This window comes from Phacochoerus africanus, chromosome 12 (assembly GCF_016906955.1).
Source record: "Phacochoerus africanus isolate WHEZ1 chromosome 12, ROS_Pafr_v1, whole genome shotgun sequence".
NCBI lineage: Eukaryota > Metazoa > Chordata > Mammalia > Artiodactyla > Suidae > Phacochoerus > Phacochoerus africanus.
This window is the reverse complement of record NC_062555.1, coordinates 18,802,911-18,822,529: the sequence shown is the minus strand read 5'-3', so window position 1 is coordinate 18,822,529 and position 19,619 is coordinate 18,802,911. Positions and strand designations below refer to the sequence as shown.

At 37.3% G+C, this 19,619-nt stretch overlaps 1 protein-coding gene across 1 annotated transcript in view; it reads right to left on the bottom strand.

The window, feature by feature from the left end:
* The window catches only part of DNAH14 (dynein axonemal heavy chain 14), a 319,091-nt gene that overhangs the window by 126,549 nt on the left and 172,923 nt on the right, over window positions 1-19,619 (bottom strand). The window contains 6 exon segments of the mRNA XM_047754627.1: window positions 504-733; window positions 3,491-3,572; window positions 7,215-7,467; window positions 8,161-8,369; window positions 10,531-10,624; window positions 17,894-18,109. Coding sequence (XP_047610583.1) covers window positions 504-733; window positions 3,491-3,572; window positions 7,215-7,467; window positions 8,161-8,369; window positions 10,531-10,624; window positions 17,894-18,109 — 1,084 coding nt within the window.

Genomic DNA, 19,619 nt, shown 5'->3' with positions numbered 1-19,619 from the left:
ACAGAGAAAAATATCCATTATCTTGTATTAATCTATAACGGATTATAATCTACAAAAATACTGAATCACTATGCTGTACACCTGAAACCAACACAATATCGTAAATCAACTGTACTTCAATTAAAAAACTAATTAAAAACACAAATATTATAAAATCTAAAGCTTTATAAAGTAATTTAGAAAATATCATTTGTTCAAAAAAGAAACATAAAACTACATTATTTTTGTTCTATAGAAGTTCCTCTTACATCATGATATGTATAATACAGAATGAGCTCTACATAAAATGATATGTATAATACACGTCTGGTTATATAGAAAAATCTAATTTTCTTCAGCTTCTTTCCACTGGAGTGAAGGTGGGGAAACACTTATTTAACGCTCTTTTACCTTTAATCTTCACATTTTTCAAAGATGAGCCCAATTGATATAAGGCCAATTATAAGAGTTTCAAATCAATATTTTGAAGTATGCATGACTTTTTTTCCCCCTTTAGAACTTACCTATTTGCGAATTGCCTTCAAATAATTCATGAACAAGGGTGTCAAAGTCATAGGTTACTCTTGCAGGAGAATCAGGTTCAGAACATGAACACAATACTACGTCATCTTCATGTTCATCTTCACGTTTTAAAGCTCCTCCAAATGCCCAAGTGAATGCAAACACATAAAGCTTTTGAATCATTTTTTTAAATTTAAGAGGATTTTTCTCCAGATGCCATGGATTTTCATCCCTAGGGTGGATGGATGTGAAAGAGTGAAGATTAAAATTTTTAGGAAGCAGTTCAGCGATTTACGTCAATATCACATCGAAAATTCATTATTAAAAATCATGATATAGCTAAGTGTTGACATACAAATTTTAGAATATATAATTTTCCTTTGGTAAGTTATACCAATTATACACTGCTACTATTTTTATTTTTAAAGTACCATAGAGTGAAAGATTTTTAGCCAACCTTTATTTCATTTATTTAGTAAATGTGATTCGCTTTTATTTTAGGTAAATTTATTATTAAGGGTTTATCTGTCTTTGGGATAGGATATGAGAATTCTCCATTTAAAGTAGAAAGACACAGTGAGTAGTCACTCTATATTCCTCTCAGCCATGTCCTACAGGATGACTCAGCTCATACTGGCTAAAACCAGGCAGTGTGAATCTGGGGAGAGTCTTCTCCAGTCTGGGTCAACCCAGGTTAGCCTGGTCTGTGGGACCCTGAAACTCTACAGTGTTGCTGATGGTGATGGGGCTGATTTCACGACATTTTGCATAGGTTAGGATTTAGTGTTATCATAAAATGACTTGTGAATTATGATAACCCTAAAGATATATTACTGAACTGAACTTTATTGGCAATTACTAATATATTTTTTAAGATCTAAATTTTTCTACTAGTATTGATTTACAATGTTCTATCAATTTCTGTTTAGGCAATTATTAATATGTAATGCATGTATATAATTATTTTTTGTCCCTTTTGTTTTAGGGCTGCACCTATGGCATATGAAAGTTCCCAGGCTAAGAGTCTAACTGAAGCTGCAGCTGCCAGCCTATGCTATAGCCACGGCAACAGCGGATCCCAGTCACATCTGCGACCTGTATGGCAGCTTGTGGCAACGCCAGATCCCTAACCCACTGAGTGAGGCCAGGGAAAGAACCCTCATCCTCATGGATACTAGTCGGATTCTTAACTCGCTGAGCCACAGCAGGAACTCCTACATGTGTATAATTCTATTTGAAATTTCTAGTCACATGTAAATCATTCAGCAACTATTTTTTTTTAATTCCTACTATAGATCAGTTATTCTGAACAAAAAAAAAAAAAGATGATCATTTATTTCTGGGACAAGAAAATGAATACCAAAATGGGCTATGTGTAAAAGACTAAAGAGTCAAGCATACCATTGAAGAATGGGTGTAGAGATAACTGATTTAGATTTTGGGAGTCAGGGAAGGCTTCCCTGAAGAAGCAACAGGTAAACTGAGACCTGAACAATGAGTAAAATTCGGCAAAATATAGGAGGAAGTGTATTTTGAGCAGAAGGCATACATATGCCAAGAGTGCGAGGTGAAAGCGTCATGGCTAAAGACCTGAAAAAATGTCCGTTGTTACTGAAGCACAACATAGTTAATGGAAAAGATTAGGAGATGAGTCTGGAGAGGTAGGCAGAGGTTTTTAAGCTGTGACAAGTTTTTGTCCTTCCACTCTGACTGTAAGGGGAAATTATTAAATGGCTATAAAAAAGGAACCATTAAAAAAATCAAACTCTTGTGTGTAAATATCAGGAGACACATACAAAAATATTAATCATAGTAATATCTGTAAAAATGAAAAACTGAAAACAACCTATATGCTTCGAATGGATAAATAAACTGACATATGTTTACAGTGAAATATGCAGTGAAAATGAAGACCCCCTCCTACATTTACAATGGGTTAATTATAGGGACATAACATTGAAGGAAAATGCAAGTCACAGAAGAAAACAGTGATTCCCTTAAAGTTTAAAAACATGCAAAGTTGAAAAATACATTGCCTGGGAATATCTTAAGAAACACAAAATCCAGGATAGTTGTTATCTCAGCTTACGGGATGCAACAAGATCTAGACAGGTACTGTGGGGGACTTCAGAGGTAAGTCAGTATGTTTTTCCCTTAACTGAGCAGTGTGTACAGGGATGTTTGTGTGTTGTTACTTACCTCTCCAATTTTTTATAAACACTTTTATGACTGCTTGATAGTCAATAAAAATTTAAAATAAATACGGTTGTCATGTTAGGAATGGACTAGAAGAATTGAGGAAACCACTTAGGAGGGTATTGCAACAGCGCAGGCAAGAAATAATAAACGTCTGGTTTAGGATGCTCCTGATCAAGATGTAGATGAGTGAATGGTCTGAAGGCAGAGTTGACAGAGTAAAAGCCATTTTTACCATGTTGTGTTATTTAAAAGCAAACATGACACAAACGTCTCAGGGACTCACAATGAGATGTAGGAAGGCCTCGACAGGGACCCCCTGTCCTACAAAATGGAAGGAGAATTGTGGAGCTACTAATTTCTACAGCTGTAATTTATCGAGCACTTACTCTGCACCAGGCGCTCTTCTAGATATTTAGCACATCACATTGTTGTTACAGTTTTGTAAATGAGAAAACGAAAGATCAGAAGTATTTAGTAACTGGTTTAACATTTCTCAGCTCATAAAAAGGGCAAATTCATGAATTAAATGCCTATCAATTTTTTTCCTTTCTCAAATACGTACAGAGTCTGGACAAATGTATTCACATTATTCACATAAATTATCATCAAAATCTGGTGGTCTTTTATTAGATATATGAAGATTCCATCTAAACTGGAATAAAATAAAATTTAAGTGGATTTTGACATTATGAAGTCACAAGATTATTGGCTTACTGGCAGGTAATCCTGAGCGTATTTGTTTGGCACTTAGTAGGGAATAAAACACGTTTGTTGAGTGAATATAACTGACCTCTTTTCTACTTCCCTGAACTTGAAAGAAATTTTTGATCGTGAAGTTGTCTCCTCAGTTGAAATGTCCTTCAAATCTTCATCTTAAAAAGAAAAGAGAATTTTTCCACGATTAACAACAGACCTAAATTTACCTGGCTAATTAGTGAGTTTTAACCTTTTTTTATTTTTTTTATTTAACCTTTTTATTTATTTAACCTTTATTTTATTTTAACCTTATTTTATTTTGTCATAGGAGAACAGCTTTGTTTCACATTCACATTAGAGTGATCTTATCAGACCAACTATCTTATTCCATGAAAAGTAGCAGTTATTTTTCTAAGAAGAGATGAGCAGAGCATGTACCTGCTATTGTCTGAATCAGGCATTATTTATGTGAAGCACAAATCAGCATACTTTTGTTCTTCATTCTATTTTGGCAACTTTTTGTCTTTATTACCTATCTCTCCCATCAGAATGTAAAACTTCATTATGGCTGGGAATTTGCGTTGGGGGAAAAATTATTAGCTCATAATTTTTTATTCAGCCTTGGCTAGAAAATGCACATAAAACTCAATGACAGAAGGCTAAATTAATAGTTTTATGAGAAATCTTCTTTAAAAATAGCAAAAACTGTCCACATAGGTGCCTTTAGAAGACAAAGCACTCAGCCAACCATAATATCTTGTTAGCTAAAGAAGAGATTAATAATACGTACAGACTACTATAAAAGTTGTTATATTATTCTTGTTCTGTTTTTTGTTACCACAAAACTTTGACTTTTCAGATAAGTCCATTTGCTTAGATGGGCAAAGTGATTTCCTATAAGTTGGAAATTTTTGTTTTAAACTTTCTGAGGACTATAAATTCTAAATATTTATTTTAAAAACCTACACTTGTTTAAGTGTTATAGAAAAAAGCAATTGTTCTCTTAAAATTCTATATTAAGTTTGACACTGGAGGTTCTTTGACCAGCAATATTATGATAACTCATTTACTATTTGCAATTTTATCTTTATTTTCTAACTTCATTAGTATGTAAGTTGGAGAATTAATAATATTGAGTCTTCAGATCCATGAACATGGTACATTACTCCATTTATTAAGTCTTTAATTTCTCTGAAATGTATAATATACAAGCCTCTTAAATTTATCTCAAGTAATTTAACTCTTAATGCTATTATAACTATTGAAGGTTGCTTCCAATTGTCCACTGCTACTATACAGAACATAATTGATATTTATGTATTGACTTTATCTCCTACATAACTGTTAAATTTACTTATCAGTTCCATTAGCTTTTTTGTCATTAGATTCACTACATAGTCCTCTATGAATAAAGACCACGTTACATGATAAGAACTCTTGGCAAAAGTAGGAATTGTAGAAAACTTCAACTTGGTCAAGAGCATCTATTAAAAAACTCCTATAGGTAAAATCCTATTTAAATGGCAAAAAAATGAATGCTAAAAAAAGGGATGTCTGCTCTCAACACATCAATTGAACTTACTATTGGAGGTCTTACCCAGTACAATGAGACAAGTAAAAGAAATGAAATGTAGACTGATTAGAAAGAAAGAAGCAGCGTGGTCTAAGACTTTTACCCATGAGCAATCTGGGCTTGTTGCCAACAAGCTCCTACCAGGCCAGTGTTGCTGCACTTGTGCATTTACTATCCCAGGGGGAAGAGGACATCCTTAGGAGATGCTCAAGTGGATCACTAGATTCCACACGTGGTCCTCCACACCCTTCTTGTGCAACAAGCCTTTCTACTACTGATTGAGGTCAGTTATTTCTGTCAAAATGGTGATCCTCTTTCCGACTGCTAATATTTGGGTACAAGGAGACTTTAGAAACCATAGTTCCAAGTTCACTGGGACACTAGCTGTGTCATCTGGCAAAAGTTTGCCTACTCTGACCAGGACCTTGAACCTGAAGAGCCCACAAATCCTCCAGTGGGTCATTGGGAATGGCTGCAAACCAGGTCACTCCTGTTCTGATCTTTGATTCCTGTATCCATTTATTCTTCCCATTGGTGATACGATACCATTTGACCTCTCTGATTCATCCTAGAGGATGGTATATCATTCTTATAAAGTTGATATTTCACCTGCATCCTAAGCAGACTATTCTAACGTTCTATCAGAATTGCAGCTTCTAGAAAATACAGTGTGTTATCCAACCAGTGAATTTAAAAAAATTAAAAAATTTTTTTTTTTGCTTTTTAGGGCCATACTTGAGGCATATGGAAGTCCCCAGGTGAGGGGTTGAATTGGAACTGCAGCTGCTGGCCTACACCACAGCCACAGCAAGGCAGGATCCAACCTGCATCTGAGAGCTACACCACAGTTCACAGCACTGCTAGATCCTTAACCCACTGAGTGGGGCCCGGGATCAAACCTGTGTCCTCATGGATACTAATTGGATTCATTACTGCTGAGCCACAATGGGAATGCCCAACCAGGGAATTTTAATGTCATAGATTTGTGTGTGTGTGTGTGTGTGTGTGTCTTTTTAGGGCCACACCCACAGCATATGGAGGTTCCCAGGCTAGGGGTCGAATCGGAGCTGTAGCTGCTGGCCTACACCACAGCCACAGCAATGCAAGATTTGAGCTGCGTCTGTGACCTATCCCATAGCTCATGGCAATGAGGGATCCTGAACCCACTGAGAGAGGCCAGCGATCAAAGCTAAAACCTCATGGTTACTAGTTGGATTCGTCTCCACTGCGCCACAACGGGAACTACAGAGATCTATTTTTGCATTTTTCTTGTTGCAAAGTGATTCTGGCTATTTTGTTGTCCGGTCTAACAACATTTTGCAGGTGGTCCCAGCTTCTTTATTCAGGAAGTTCTGTGTCTGAAAACTGTCTCAGTTCTGGAAATGGGCAGGGGATCATGACTTTTTACTGAGGCAGCTACCCTTAACCTTCTGGTCATGCATCCTTGACTTTTCATAATGTAAGTTGATGAACTTAGTTGGTTGCCCATAGAGACACTATATTCTATGAACCAACTTAAAAACGCTCTGCTCCCCTGCCTATGCTGCTTCTGGCTGTGCTGTGGGGTGCAAAGTGGCAAAGGGAAGGACAATGGCCCCCTCAGAGCCATGAGGAGAAGGGGGAAGGGCAAACGTTAATATTGGCTCCCGCTTTACCCCGATTCAGGGCATTCAGCTCTCTTCTGCTCAGGGTTGCTATGTCCCCTCACCAGGACCTTAGCCATCTCGTCACTTCAAGGATTGCTCACAACTTCTGTGAGTTTGGGATTCTGTGCTAATGTGCCATCTCAGGAACCAGCCAGAACCAGTGTTTGAATGTAGACATTTTGCCTTTAGCCGTAATCTGAATTTTTGATTTCTTTTTACATATGTTTTACTACTTTCTGTGTTTATGTTTTTGTGTGATTACAGCTCACACCTAGAATTTTGGACAGATTTCCCCCCACTATTTCTATCTCTAAGACTCTTTAAAACACAGTAAAAACTATTTTTCCCTAATAAAGTCCTCTAAGGATGCCTTATTCTAATTTTCTTACGAGAATTCACCATTTATGTATGAAATTAATTTACTGCTATGCTCCTCTCTAAATAATTTTTAGTTTGTTCCATGTGTATGTCTGCTGTGGGCTCAAACAGACTGAACATTCCTGGCTTTCCTTTGTTTCTTTTATAAAATCTAGTAGAAGGTGATAAATAATTGACATTGACCAGCCAAGATATAATATGACTTAGGAGGAAAAACTCACATTGTTCAAGCACTCCGTTTTGACTCATGAATTCAAAGAACGCATCAAGAATTCTGCAGAGGGTTGTAACGACTGTTATGTCCTGTACAGGAAATGGCTGAAATTTCTGATGCTTTTTTATAAACTGTAGTCCATCTGTGACACTATTTTTAATCATGAATTCAAGACAATCCACCCCTGATTTATGCATAATTTTAGAAGTTTTCCAAAGCCATGACTTAACATAAGGCTCCCATCCCAGGTCAACAGGATCCTGACAATAAAAAGGACAAGATAACTTTAGGTAAATACATAAAATTTCGGTGTCCACTTACTTTCTTACTATCTCTTTACCTCACCACCATCCCCTGCCAAATACGGTTTAGACTCACCCTTCATTAAAAGGCAAATGACCAAAAACAGCTTAAAGAATTGGCCTTCTCTGAAATGACTGGGGATTTTTAGCCATGACCTTACATGAGGACAGGAAGCAGCTGAAGGATAATGTGTAGGGAGCTGTCTTGAGGCCACGTGTGTGTGGTGAGGGGAGCTGCTTACCCAGAAAATTAACCGTATAATTAGCTTAGTGGCTACACTGAGTTAAGGAGATTAGAACATAGGGCTAATCATGGCTAATAATAAGTCCTAAGAATCATGCATTGGGTATTAAAAGGCCTCAGGCCAATCTTTCCTCTATTGGAAAAATAATTCCTATCAGTAACTTAACCTGTCTGTTGAAAACACTGCCTACTCATGACTGTGGAAAATACCGACATTCCAATTACTGAGAATTAATAACGCAGTAATTACATTCATATCCACTTCTGGGTTAGGAGGCTTTAGGGGACACAAAACTTCTTCACAACTGGGCTCACCCTGCTGAATCCAGAGGTACCAAAATAAATATAAAGAAGCTGTAGCTAATAATATGTTTCCTTTGTTGAGAAACTTGTTTTAGAAAACTTACCATGTAGACCATGGCGCATCGGCTGACAATAGCAGGACTAGCCTGGGGGAGGCTGTCCACCTCAAAAATCACTCGTATTTTATCAGTCAAAGCTATTCTCTCACTGTTTGCCAGGCACAACGTTCTAGTGTCATCCAGCATAGAATTTAGATTTTCTACCCAAAAGGTATCCACTGGACCATCTAAGATAATCCACTGCCAATCAAAGTCTGTAGAGAAAAACAGTGTCATGGAATTAAGAATAATCTCAGTCGTCTCTCATTACAATCTTGCAAAGTTTCTATTTTACTTAGAAAATACGAATTAAGGAGTTCCAGCCGGTCTTGGCAGAGTGGAAACGAATCCAACTAGGAACCATGAAGTGGCGGGTTTGACCCCTGGCCTTGCTCAGTGGTTTAGGACCCAGCGTTGCCGTGAGCTGGGGTGTAGGTCAAAAGACGCAGCTCGGATCTGGCATTGCTGTGGCTCTGGTGTAGGCCAGCAGCTACAGCTCCGATGAGACCCCTAGCCTGGGAACCTCCATATGCCATGGGTGCGGGCCTCAAAAGACAAAAAAAACAAACAAAAGAAATATTAAGATGAAATATGACACCCTAGAGAACACTACAGTGAATGTGCTTATATGTGGTCTCTTACATCTATCAAATATGAATATTCACACCATATACTTAATAATGCTTTCAACATTGTTTTGAGAGTCTTAGATCACTGAATTGCATAATGAACCCTTCAAGCGGGAATAAGACAAAGATCCATGAATTACTGTTTCCATAACAATAAGTTTAATGTTTCCCTCTTCAACCCAGGAACATTTTTTTAGATGTGCTGCCTCCAGGAGATAGGAAATGGGAACAGAGGCCCTTTGAAGAAAGAATCAAGTGGACAGAGTATTTCACACTGGCAACTCACTTCTCTCTCCACCCTCCACACCCACCCTATTGCTCCACAGTATCAGAAAATGTATTGGTCAGGATACGGGAGGTATGACTGGGTGGCTGTGGAGACAGAAAATAGATAAGCACATGAAAAAAAGTAGCCCAGAAGGAAAGGAGAGTCATGCCAGGACCCAGAGAGCCATCACTACTAGGATGGGCTGAACTGCCTGCCTTGCGGATTGTCTCTAAACCTCAGAAAAGAAACATTATGCCCCCCAATCCCTGTACCCTAAAAGTGAGACACGAAAATTCAGGAATCCTAAAAAAGTACAAACAACAGCAGAAGCCTCTTGCAAAGTCAGAACATAAATGGTGGATGTGTTGATATGAGATTCAACATGGAGTAGTGAATGGAGTTTCTGTTGTGGTTCAATGGTAAGGAATCCGACTAGTATCCATGAGGCTGGGGGAGTTCAATTCCTGGCCTCGTTCCGTGGGTTAAAGATCGGGAGTTGCCGTGAGCTGTGGTGTAGGTCACAGATGTGGCTCAGATTTGGCCTTGCTGTGGCTGTGATGTAGGCTGGCAGCTACAGCTCCGATTTGACTCCTAGCTGGGGAACCTCCATATGCTGTGGGTGTGGCCCAAAAAAGACAAAAAAAAAAAAAAAAAAAAGAACCACCTACCCCCCAAAAGCTAGAGTAGTGAAAGCAATGGTTGGGGCTTCTGCAGTAGACTGTCAGCTCTTTGGAACAGGCATCTTTTCACATATATATGTTCCCCTGGAACATAGCAAAGTGGCATGTAATGGATATGTGATTCAATTTATTTTTATTATTATTATTATTTTTAGGGCTTTACTACCTGCAGCATACAGAGGTTCCCAGGGTAGGGATCAATTCGGAGCTGTAGCTGCTGGCCTATGCCAGAGCCACAGCAACTCCAGATCTGAGCCTTGTCCTCAACCTACACCACAGCTCAGGGCAAAGCCAAATCCTTAACCCACTGAGCAAAGCCAGGGATCGAACTCGCATCGTCATGGATCCTAGCCAGGTTTGTTAACCACTGAGTCATGAAAGGAACTCTTGTGATTCATTTTAAATGAATATGCTTGGGTCATATGATCTGGCCTGGGGATGTTTAGACTGTCTTAAGTCCCATTTCAGAGGCAACACTACTGTAGGGAGCCAATGCTGCTTCTAACCGAATACGTTTTTCTACCTTTAATATCTGCTTGGTTCTTGTGAGATATTAATGGCCATTTATAAACTGAAAGGGTTAACGTAGTGCTAGTACTGATATACATATTTACATATATATAAATATAATATGTGGTAATATATACAAATTTTAAGTAAACATAGGAAAATATAAATAGTATAGGGACAAAATATCACCAACCAAAAATGTTATTAAAGATATAAGTAAAGCTCATGTTGGTTTAGCTTTTCTTCTCTGTTAATTAATCATCTTCATTGAATTTATTAATACACTTACTCTGAGTTTCTGGAATTTTAGTATCTTTCTCCATCTCCTTCTCAAAAACACAATAATCAATATCTGCCATATCAGAGGAATCAAGTTTGAAAACCTAAAACATGCAATCAATAATGTTTAAATTTTTATTTGATCACACTTTCCAACTCAAATGGTCTATATGCCAATATGCCTTCTAGAATGATAAAAAGATAAAAGGTTCTAAAGTCGAAAAGACAAACATTTAACCAGTACAGTATAATAGAAGTGAGTTGTGACTATAGGTCACTTTCTTTTAGAAATTCTTTCATTTTAGTGTTTTTTTCCCCCCTAAAAAGACAGTATACACTTGTACCATATTCAAATAATACAGCAAAGCACAGAGAAGAAAGAAAAAGTTCTCGGAACTTCCGCCACCCATTAAAAAAAAAATCACACAACATTTTCAGGTATATTTTTCCTAGATCTTCCTTCATGATCGAGTTGCTAAATGTTAGGGTAGATAAGAATTACCTCAAGGGGTTATTAAATTCTAAGGCCTCATCCTTGGAGATTCTGATTGAATAGGTCTGAGATGGAGCCTGGGAATTTCCACTTTACAGAGGGTTTCCCAGTTGATTCAAATACAGGTTGCCCTCATATCAATAACTGAGAAGTTCTGATCTTCATTATCAGTGGGGGGGCAGGGCTTACGTATATATCTCCCCAGTGGGGCTGGGTAACACATCAGGTGACTGGCATTGGCTTCCTTTACTACAGGGAAGGGGAGAAGATGAAACACTAGATCTGTGCTGGGGGCACGGCGTGGGCTCTGAAGAGAGAGACCAAACACTGGTGTGAACACCACGTTTCAGCCAGGGCCTAGGAAGGCAACAAAGAGCTGCTTCTAATTAGGTGCTTTTAATTCCCAAGCCTTGTCAGGAAGAAAAATGAGACCAAGTCTACTGCTAAGTATTTTTATTATTATAAAGGTCTGCAATTATCATCCTTATAGACAAACCTTTTTGCTCTACCCCATTTTTTTTCCCTGGATAAGATTTTTTAAATGTGAAATTGTGGGTAAAATGGTTCTATTCTATTCTGCTTTTTTAAGGCCGCACTTTCGGCATCTGGAAGCTTCCAGGCTAGGGGTCGAATCAGAGCTTTGGCTGCCAGCTTATGCCACAGCCACAGAAATTCGGGATCCGAGCCGTGTCTGCGACCTACATCATGCCTCACAGCAGTGATGGATCCTGAACCCACTGAACAAAGCCGGGGATAGAACCCGAATCCTCATGGACACTAGTCAGATTTGTAATCTGCGGAGCCACAGTGGGAACTCCAGTTACATATTTTAATCTTTAATAAATCCTACTAAATTTCTCTGTGAAAGTTTGTGACACTAATACTCCAACAATGAGATGTAAGATTTGTTTCTTCACGTCTTTGTTTTAACACTGAATGCTTTAGCTATATTCCTGAGTTCTGAAAATTTGTTGAGGAAAAAAAATCTGGTGTCTAGCATTGTTATAGTTTTTTTTTTTTTTGGTTGAATATTTAGGCTGAACATCTTTTCATATATGTGTTGGCATTTTTATTTTTTCTATCACGTTTCTATTCACAGCCTTTCTTCATTTCCTTATTGTTTAGTCATTTCTTATTCATGTTTAAGGTTCTTTTTTTATATTAGGAATATTAACTCATTGTCTATAATATATGCTGTAAATATTTCTTTTCCGGACTGTGGTTGTTTTAATGTTTATTGCAACCATTGAAAAAATATTTTCTCATCCATATATGTAGACAAATGCTTTTTTTTTTTGCTTTTAATTTTGGGGTTTCCAATCCTAGTTAAGGATTTCCTAACTCTGAAAATATATCCATAACATTAATAACATTATAATTTTTATTATTTTATTTTTACATTTAGATTAATTACTCCATCTGGAATTTTGTTTCTGCGTAGGGAGAGAGATAAAAGATCTTTCCATGTTTTCATATGGAAAAATGGCAAATTATAAAAATATTGGATTAAATAAAGAATGCTTTTCCCGCTGATTAGAAATATTACTTTTGTTGTACATTAAATTCCTATATATGTTTTAATATGTTTCTGGTCTCATTCAATTCCATTTCTGTGTTAGTGCCTTACTGTTGTTTTTTTTCTCCAAAATTTGAATGCAATCTTTTTTCCTTCCTTATACCATATGTAAAAATTGACTCAAAAGTAGACCAAAGACCTAAATATAAAAGAAGAAATTATAAAAATCATAAAATAGGAAAAAATCCTTTGTGACTGAGTTATACAAAGTTTTCTTAAGATATGATAAGAAAAGGACAAGTGACAAAAAGAAAAAATAGATTAGACCTTATCAAAGTTAGAAACTTTTGTGTTTCAAAGGGTACCATTAAGAAAGTGAAAAGACAGCTCACAGAATGAGCTTTGCAAATCATATAAGGAATTTGGTAAGGAACCTGTATCCATAGTAGACTGTACAACCCCTTAAAACACAGTAATTAAAAGATAAATAACTCAAGTTAAAAATGGGTAATGGATATGAATAGACATTTCTCCAAAGATGATATACAAATGGCCAATAAGCATACGAAAAGATGCTCAAATTATTAGGCATTTGGAAAATACAGATAATAACAAGCATTGATGAGGATGCAGAGAAAATGGAAGGGTACAACCTCTTGAGAAAAGCATTTGGCAGTGTATTAAAATGTTAAATGTGAAAAGGACCACACTGTCCAGTAATTCTACTTTGAGATCTATATCCAAGAGAAATAAAAGCCTATGTCCACACAAAAAGTTGTGTATGAATGTTCACTGCATTACAAAAAGTGAAAATAACTCAATTTTCCAATGTGATATATCCAAACAATGGAATATTACTCAGCAACGAAAAGTAACAAATCCTCATACATGGTACAACATAGACGAATCTTGAAAACATTACGCTAAATGAAAGAAGCCAGTCACAAAAGACTACATGATTAAATTTATAAGAAATATCCAGAATAGGGAAATCTATGGAGATAGAAAGAAGGTTAGTGATTTTTGAGAGCTGGGAGAAGGGTGGGGGTTTGGGAATGGGAAAGCAAATAGTAATGATTATGAAATTTATTTCTGGGGTGACAAAAATGTTCCAAAGTTAGGTCCTGGGGATGGTCATAAAACTCTGCGAATACTAAAGACCATTGAAGAGTACATTCTGAATAGCTGAATTTTATGGTATGCAAGCGAAATCTCAATAAAGTTTTTAACAAGACAACTTTGATGGAATTTTGATTAATATTGAATTTACAGGTCAATTTAGAAAAAATTATTCTCTCTACAGTAATGAATCTTTGAATTCAAAAATCATTGCTACTGTGAAGGATATAGATGTTGTAATCTGTCACAATAAAATAATAGTATTATATTTAGTAAAAGATGTTGTGAAAACATGAGTGTCATTTAATTATGCTGATGCTTTCATCAAAAGGCAAGGTGGTGGTAATTCCAAGTAATTATTTAAAGTTTAAAAGATAATGCAATTATAAGTAAATGTATACTTAAAACAGCGAACAAAAGAAAAATTAAAAACAAAATAATAATGTTATTTTCCAAAATCAAGTGGCAGGAGGAACAAACACAGAGCTAGAGAAAGCAAAAATATACTAATTTCATCATAATATACATGATAAAGTATCAATAAATACTATCTAAATGGAGGATTAATGGTAGTATGTAATATCATTGCTACAAAAGAAACACACAGAAGAATAAAAATAGACTATTAATCTCCCTATTTATCATGAGGAGCACACAAATAAACCAAAGAAAAGCAAACGCAAGCTGGATAATTTAAATATAATTACGCAATAAGCTCAAATATATGTTATAAAAATGAATAAAATATACCAAGTTTGCCTATAGAAAGAAAAACATTTAGTACCATGTATATGTGAGAAATTCTTAAAAAATTTACCTAGCTTGTAGGATAACAAGTAAAGGCATACAAGGTGGTCAAAACAGTAAAAAATAAAATACAAAGTAGGGATGATAATCAGGGGAAAAACATATGAGATAAACATCAGGATTTTTAAATGAGAACGTTGATAGTTACACATTGCCAATACATTAGGGGATAAAGTAACTCTTAAAGTGTTCTAAACATTAGAGAAACATCATAGTCAATATTCTTTAATCACAGTGCAATAAAACTATAACTTAAAGGAGAGAGGGGCCAAGATGGCAGAGAAGGAAGACCCCGAGCTTACTTCCTCCTATTGACATACCCAAATCACAACTATTTAAAGAGAAACTATCTATGAGAATGACCTAAAGACTAGCAGAAAAGATTTTCCACTAAAGATAGAAGCAAGGAAGCACAATGAGATGGGTAAAAAAGATGGAGACACGATATAGTTAAGACCCACACGGGCAGGTGGCCCACAAAGGGGAGGTTAATTAGAATTTCAGAGGTTCTTTCTAAGGAGTGAGGGGTCTGAGTCCTACATCAGACTCCCAAGCTAGGAGGTCCTGCACCAGGAAGAGGATCACCCAGAACATCTTGCTTTGAACGTCTTGCATTCAAGAGAGCCAGAGAGCTGTAGGAAACAGACATTTCACTCTTCAGGGCAAACACACAAAATCTCACAGGCTTTGAGACTCAGCCTATAGGCAATAATTTGAAAGTAGCCTGACTCAGACCCACTTGCTGATCTTGGAGAGCCTCCCAGAGAAGCAAGAGGCAACTGGGACTCCTCTTGAGGACATAGATGCTGGAAGCAGTCATTCTCCAGAGCACATTCTACCCAAGTCACTGGAGCTGGCAAGCTCTATCTTGGAATCTTCCCTCTAGCATATTAGAAAAAGGAGTTTACTCACTGACCAATGAGTCAGCAATAGTCCTAGGACCCCTGGACCCCACTGGCAGCTGTGCCATGACCCACCCTGCCTACCAGCAGCTGGCAGCTTCCACATAAGGCCAGGTCTGACAGCTGACTGAGCCAGAGGCCAGCCTCATCTACCAGGGCACCCATAGTCATTGACTTTATCATAACAGAAGGACCCAAGCAGTTGACATAGGGGGCACCCCTAGGTCATATAGCTCTGGTGACCAGAGGGAAGGGTGCTGCTGGGCTCCATAGGATGTCTCCCTCATAAGGCCACTTGTCCATGATTGGGAACACTATCAACCTACTTAAAACATAGAAATAAACCCAGGAATTAGGCAAAATGAGGCAACAGAAGAGTATGTTCCAAATGTCCATCGACAGAGGAGTGGATAAAGAAGATTTCCAAATGAGACAGGTTGCGCGGTAGGGGATGAACTGGGGGTTTGGGATGGAAATGCTATAAAACTGGGTTGTGATGACTGTTGTTCAAATATAAATGTAATAAAATTCATTGAGTAGTTTAAAAAAAAACAAGTGAACAAGTAGACAAAATCTCAGAAAAAGAACTAAACAAAGTAGAGGTAAGCAATCTACCTGATAAAGAGTTCAAGGTAGTGATCATAAAGATGCTCAAAGAACTTGGGCCACGAATATAGGGACACAGTAGAAGTTTAACAAAGAGTAAGAAAATATAAAGAAAAAACAGGAGTTCCCACTGTGGCTCAGCAGTAATGAACCCGACTAATATCCATGAGGATGTGTGTTCGATCCCTGGCCTTACTTAGTGGGTTAAGGATATGGTGTTGCTGTGAGTTGTAGTGTAGGTCACAGACCCAGCTTGGATCTGGTGTTGCTGTGGCTGTGGCTGTGGCATAGGCTGGCAGCTGCAGCTCTGATTAGACCCCTATCCTGGAAACTTTCATATGCCATGGGTGCAGCCCTAAGAAAAAGAAAGAAAGAGAGAAAGAAAAGAGATGACGAATACAATTAATGAAATAAATACTCTAGAAGGAATCAAAAGTAGATTAAATGAGACAGAGGAATGGATCAACAAACTGGAAGACAGAGCAGTGGAAAATACCCAAGAGAAAAATGAAAAAGAAATTTAAAAAGTGAGGACAATTTAAGAGGCCTCTGGGGAGTTCCTGTCATGGCTAAGTGGCTAATGAATCCGACTGGGAACCATGAGGTTGCAGGTTCGATCCCTGGCCTTGCTCACTGGGTTAAGGATCTGGCGTTGCTGTGAGCTGTGGTGTAGGTCACAGATGAGGCTCGGATCTGGCGTTGCTGTGGCTGCGGTGTAGGCTGGCAGCTACAGCTCTGATTAGACCCCTAGCCTAGGAACTTCCATATGCCACAGGTGTGGCCCTAACAACAACAGCAACAAAGACAAAAAAAAAAAAAGTTAGAATCTACAAAAGAACTTATTGATAAACTTTTTTTCATTGATGGGGGAAATAAATATAGCACAGGTGACAAATATCTGCTATTCTTTTTAACACAGCAAGCATTCTCATATCAATATAAAAATAACAATACAATTTTATTTCTTTAGGATAAATTATCAGGAGTGGAATTCAAAACCAAAAGAAGTGTCAAGTTAAAAATATCAGTATGTATTTCCAAAATTATGTGTGTATTATTCCACAATAATTCCCAGACATGTATGAATTTCTATTTCACAACTAATTGTGGAATATTAGTCCTCTCTTTCAAAAAAGTTTTTGCTAACCTATTTGGTTTGAAATATTATCTTTTGGTTATTATACTTTAGCATAGGGTAAACACAGTATATAGTAAATGAAACTTACTAGCAATCTGTATTTATTACTAATAAAAATACAAATTTCTAATTTTTATGCTACTCATATTTATTTTTTGATGAATTGTGATAAATACTTTACACTTTCCTACTGAAGTATTTTTTCTTACCTCATTAATTTGTAAGGCATATTGGTGTGCTAGGATTACTAGACTATTCTCCACTTAATCCATTTTGTGTTCCTTTTTAAAAAAGTATCTTTAGCTTCAGTTTATTACCTATCATTTTAAAATGCAATGGCATATTTTCTGTTTTCTTACAGCTTATAATTTTTCTCTTTTAAAACTAATTGTAATAATTTTTATTTTATTTATTTATTTTGCTTTTTAGGGCCATCCCCGCAGCATATAGAGGTTCCCAGGCCAGGGGTCCAATTGGAGCTATAGCTGCCAGCCTATGCCAGAGCCACAACAATGTCAGATCCGAGCCGCATCTGCAACCTACACCACAGCTCATGGCAATGCTGGATCCTTAACCCACTGATCAAGGCCAGGGATCGAACCCACAACCTCATGGATGCTAATCAGATTCGTTTCCACTGAGCTACAATGGGAACTCCTAATCACAATAATTTTTAAACTTAGTTTTATAGTTGTAAGTATCTACTGAAGCTTTACTAGTAGATAAACTTTAGATAAACAATGAAATAATCTATAATAGTCAAATAAAATAATCATTCCATATTGAACTTACATTAGCTGAATCTGAGATTTTTGACTTTGGTCCAGGATCATTGTCTTTTTTGGAGTACTTTGTAGTGTTTGAATATACATAATTTCTAATTGTTGCTGATAATAGTCCATCGGTCCATTCCATAGTATTAAGATCCAGATATCCATATAGTTCACTAAGAGTGACACACTTTGGATTTAAAACACAAACATCTACCTTTCCTTTTCGTCCTGAAATCTGAGAAAAATCCAGTGTGATTTTTAATGACATTGACAATAGTACAATTATTTAATTTCTGCATCATTATTACTAGCAGTTTTAGGAGAGATCTCTCATTCCAAAGAAGGGTTCTTTATAAAGGTAGCAATTTGCAAGGAACAGTAAAAACTGACATTAAATTAGCCATTATATTCAAATCTTTATTTTTTAAAAATTCTAAATATTACAAATGATATCCCTAGGAAAAAATGATGGAAAAATCCCATCATGCTTCATCTAGGAACACGATGTATACGCTGAGATGTGGTTTGTCTGGAGTTAGGGTTGGATATAGAAGTGAGGGAAAGTAGGATATAGTTTTAAGCTTCAGGACAGAACTGGTATTCAAGCAGAACTTATTTCCACTATTTTAACCTGTCTGAGGGCTGCTAGAAGAACTGGTGTCTGTGTCACTATCTCGGATCTCAAGGAGCAGAGGGGCAGGCATTTGTCGTGAAAGCTGCAGAAAGACTACAGATCCACAGAAGCCTAGCACAAGAGATTGTGGGTGGAGACATACGATAAGCCATCTAAGGCTCTAACGAGAAACTAAGGTAAGAGTTCTTGGAAAATGAAAACATTCAACAGCGCTATGTATAAGAGGAATTGTGAAAGCCAGATGCAGGCCCACGCAAGATGCATGCACAGAAGAAGACTGAGAAGACCTTACGTTTTCATTTGATCCTGATCCCTAGGCTGAGATCTGGCCCAGCCAATCAGTGAAGAACTGCCTCAGCACAGAGCAAGTTTGTAAAGCCTAGAAAAGGTGGCTTTTTTTTTCACAATTGCCCAATTTTCAACAAAAACAAAAAAACCCCAAAGGCATACAAAAAAACATGAAAACACGGTCCATTGAAAAGAACAAACTAAATTCATAAAAACCGTCACTAAAATTGAGAAGATCTTGGAGTAGTAGTACATGGGGCTCACCTATCCCCACAAATATATTGAGAATGCATCTATATGTGGAACTATTCACAGGGAAAATGTGCCAAATGCTGACAAAAGATCTAAGGACTCTGATAGAGCAAGAAAAACTTCACAAAACCAGGTAGGACAAAAGGAAGAAGAAAAAGAGAAAGAAATGATAAAGGAAACGGATGGGACCTGCACCCCATGGAGGGAGCTGGAACGAGGAAAAGCTTTTGCACTCTGGGAAGTTCCCCCGCCAGCATGATCAGCCAGAACAGAGGAGGAACCTTAGAGGATTGGAGGAGAACCCAGGAATCTGCTTGAAGCAGTTAAAACAGAAACAGTCCTTCACAAATGGTCAGTGCTATTCCCCTGCACTTTCCAGATGTATGCTGGTATAGGCAGGGTTGGGAACTGAAACCCCAGCTTTAGAGATCAGACTCAGAGAGAGAGCTGGGGCTGCCTACGTGAGAAAAGGCTGGGGTTGGCTAGGTGGAAACAGCCTGGAGGAACTAGTCTAGGGCGATCACATTTGAGGTGCAAGCTAGTTAGGCTTGGAGGCAAGGCACCATTGTTT